Here is a 2,649-nt window from a genome sequence, read left to right as displayed (position 1 = left end):
ATAGAAAATTTCCAGTGTAGAGATGTAAACATAATAATTGACACAGCCAGGGATGATTTATGAATAATAAAATGTTGAGAGATGATCATTTGAATACAGGATATTAATACTTTTAACAACCATTTTTCCAATTACTTCAGTATAAATAATGTATCTCTGAAAGGTACAGATCTGGCATCACGATCATGGTGATAGACAAATCGTGGAACAGTCCTGGTATCATGGTCATGGTGATAGACAAATAGTGGAACAGTCCTGGTATCACGATCATGGTGATAGACAAATGGTGGAACAGTCCTGGTATCACGATCATGGTGATAGACAAATGGTGGAACAGTCCTGGTATCATGATCATGGTGATAGACAAATAGTGGAACAGTCCTGGTATCACGATCATGGTGATAGACAAATAGTGGAACAATTCTGGTATCATGATCATGGTGGTAGACACATGGGACTATCTCTACCTGCAGATGGGTGAGGAAGCATTGACCCTGCAGTGTTCCCGGAAAAACGCTTAGGCTGAATTTAATCAGGAGGACATTTTCAGACAACTTCAGAGTACAGACCATTGAGCCAGACAGCTGACCTGTCCTCTACAAACAAGCCCATGTCACCACCATCAACAATAAAAAGATGAGGAGACACTTTGGGTTCAAAAGAACTAAAGAAATGTGGCTACATTATCTTTTTACTCTTTTTCAACCCAAAATGTCTCTTCTCCTTTTAGCTGTGTGATTTGTGGTGACATGGGCGGTCTTAAGGAGACAGGTCAGTAGTGCTGCTCACTGTTCTACATTCTGAAGTTGTCTGGAGATTACCTCGGGCTATGAAACCCAGGTTAAGAGTTTTCAGCAAGAACATGGTGTTGTTCATACTCTGCACTGGCAGAGTCCCATGTGACATGTTGTCTTAGTGTGGGAATATGACCCCTATCTGGGAGACCAGGTGGAGTCTTATCACTGTCATAGTAAGAAACCTACTGTCCATGTCCAAAGTCAAGCGAACATGCTCTTCTACAAATAAAAAAATGGCATATGTGTAAGCCTGGCATGTGTAATAAAACTCAAGATACGCTGTATATGTTGAACACAATATATCCAGTGAGTACCAGAAGACTTCAGGCTCTTCTGCTTCCACCAGCTCCATGCTGAGCCTAAAAAAGGAAAAGCCAAAGAATAAGTCAGGGAAAATAAGACACCACAGAGCCCCAACTAGATTTCATGGGTAGCACAAGGAAGTGGTTAATAAAGAAAAAACATAGATCCATTAATAACACAACAAATTATTGCCTTATGCTGGGATGGACAAGAGTAGGGTAAAAAGAATGAAAAAGACAGAGAGAGAACCGTCAGTGAACCGTCCAGGTGACACAGTGATGAGGGAGTAAAAGGACACTCTGAGTTAGTGCCCTCAGGACACACAGTGTACACTGATCATAAAAACAAGCATGGTCAACCTACAGTAGTTAGTAAATGGTAAGGGGAGGAAGAAATGGAAACCTAAATATCTACTGCAATGAAAACCAACAGCAATGTTAGTAGGAATAATTCAGACTTCGTTGAAAAGATGGTATCGATATTGTCAGCCCACTCTGTTTTCCCCGGACCTGGCGTTTCCAGGTGTCCACAAAACATTAGCTGTTCACAATTGCTCAAAGTTACCTGGGGCACAGTGGGCTCCAGCCTTCTTCCTTTTCTTGGTCCTTTTTAGTCTCTGCAATAAATTCAGATAGGGACAGACAAAATAAGCCATTACCCTACACCCGTAACAGCCCACTGTCTAATCCCTGCACAGGGACCTCAGGCTCCTCAGCATGAGAACAGGATAATGTGAGAGACAGACTTCAGGAGGTCTCAAAGCCAATCATGATACAGATTCCTTGGTTTGTGTCTCAGAACCAATGGTGAAACGTCCCTATTCTGGCAGATCGTTATCCCTTTATCCCAAGTTTGTACAAACAGGAAAGAACCTCACAGACATGCATGGGGAACAAAACTCATGAGGAACATGGTAGCTGGCAAGAGACATTTAATTCAGATTGACAGACAACTCGTGGGCATGCGCTGCACAGTTTGGTGTGAGTTGGCAACACCTGCCTTGGGTTTCAATGTCCTGACAGTTGGTCCAGGGTGCGACGGGCATGGACTGAGACTAGAGAGAGAGCAAAGCTCACTGACCCACCGCATGCCCATGCTTCAGACTGGAATCCAGAGTGATTGAAATCTACACTGATGGACAGGTTCAGCCCACAGTGACGACAACTCTCAGCCCGGCCAGCGGAGCAAGGCCCAAAGACTATGGGGTCTATCTGGGACACAATTTGGAGCTTTATCAACTTCACAGTGGAGTACTCACTGCCTATGTCGACAGCCACGTTGACTTGCTGCTCCTCTGAGTGCAAGTTGCTCCTGTAAGACTCATTGGAGGCAGATGTGCCAGGAGGAATTGAGAGAGTCGAATAACCTTCATCCCAGGACTCCTGGGGGGCTTCCTCCTCCACAGACTCCTGCAGATTCCTGATGAGCCAGGCAGGCAGGGATGACAGAAGATGAAACCAACAGAGATTAGACAACAAAGTCTCCCAGCTGATCTGATGGAAGTCAGAATGGAATGGTCACAGAAAGCAAAGGCATTTTTCCTTTAAGA

The 2,649-nt window shown here is 44.2% G+C and overlaps 1 protein-coding gene across 1 annotated transcript in view; it reads right to left on the bottom strand.

Moving 5' to 3' along the window:
- Window positions 1-240: 240 nt before the first annotated feature.
- Window positions 241-2,649, bottom strand: part of LOC108298896 (putative neuroblastoma breakpoint family member 8) — a 16,925-nt gene continuing 14,516 nt past the window's right edge. Inside the window, exons 10-12 of the mRNA XM_037735905.1 lie at window positions 2,185-2,519; window positions 1,665-1,716; window positions 241-1,156 (exon numbers count right to left, since the gene is read on the bottom strand). Coding sequence (XP_037591833.1) covers window positions 913-1,156; window positions 1,665-1,716; window positions 2,185-2,519 — 631 coding nt within the window. The 3' untranslated portion in view covers window positions 241-912. The remainder of the gene's footprint in view (window positions 1,157-1,664; window positions 1,717-2,184; window positions 2,520-2,649) is intronic.

This window comes from Cebus imitator, unplaced genomic scaffold (genome assembly GCF_001604975.1).
Source record: "Cebus imitator isolate Cc_AM_T3 unplaced genomic scaffold, Cebus_imitator-1.0 Scaffold1178, whole genome shotgun sequence".
NCBI lineage: Eukaryota > Metazoa > Chordata > Mammalia > Primates > Cebidae > Cebus > Cebus imitator.
Note: the sequence above shows the minus strand (reverse complement) of the source record. Positions and strands in the feature narration are given on the sequence as shown.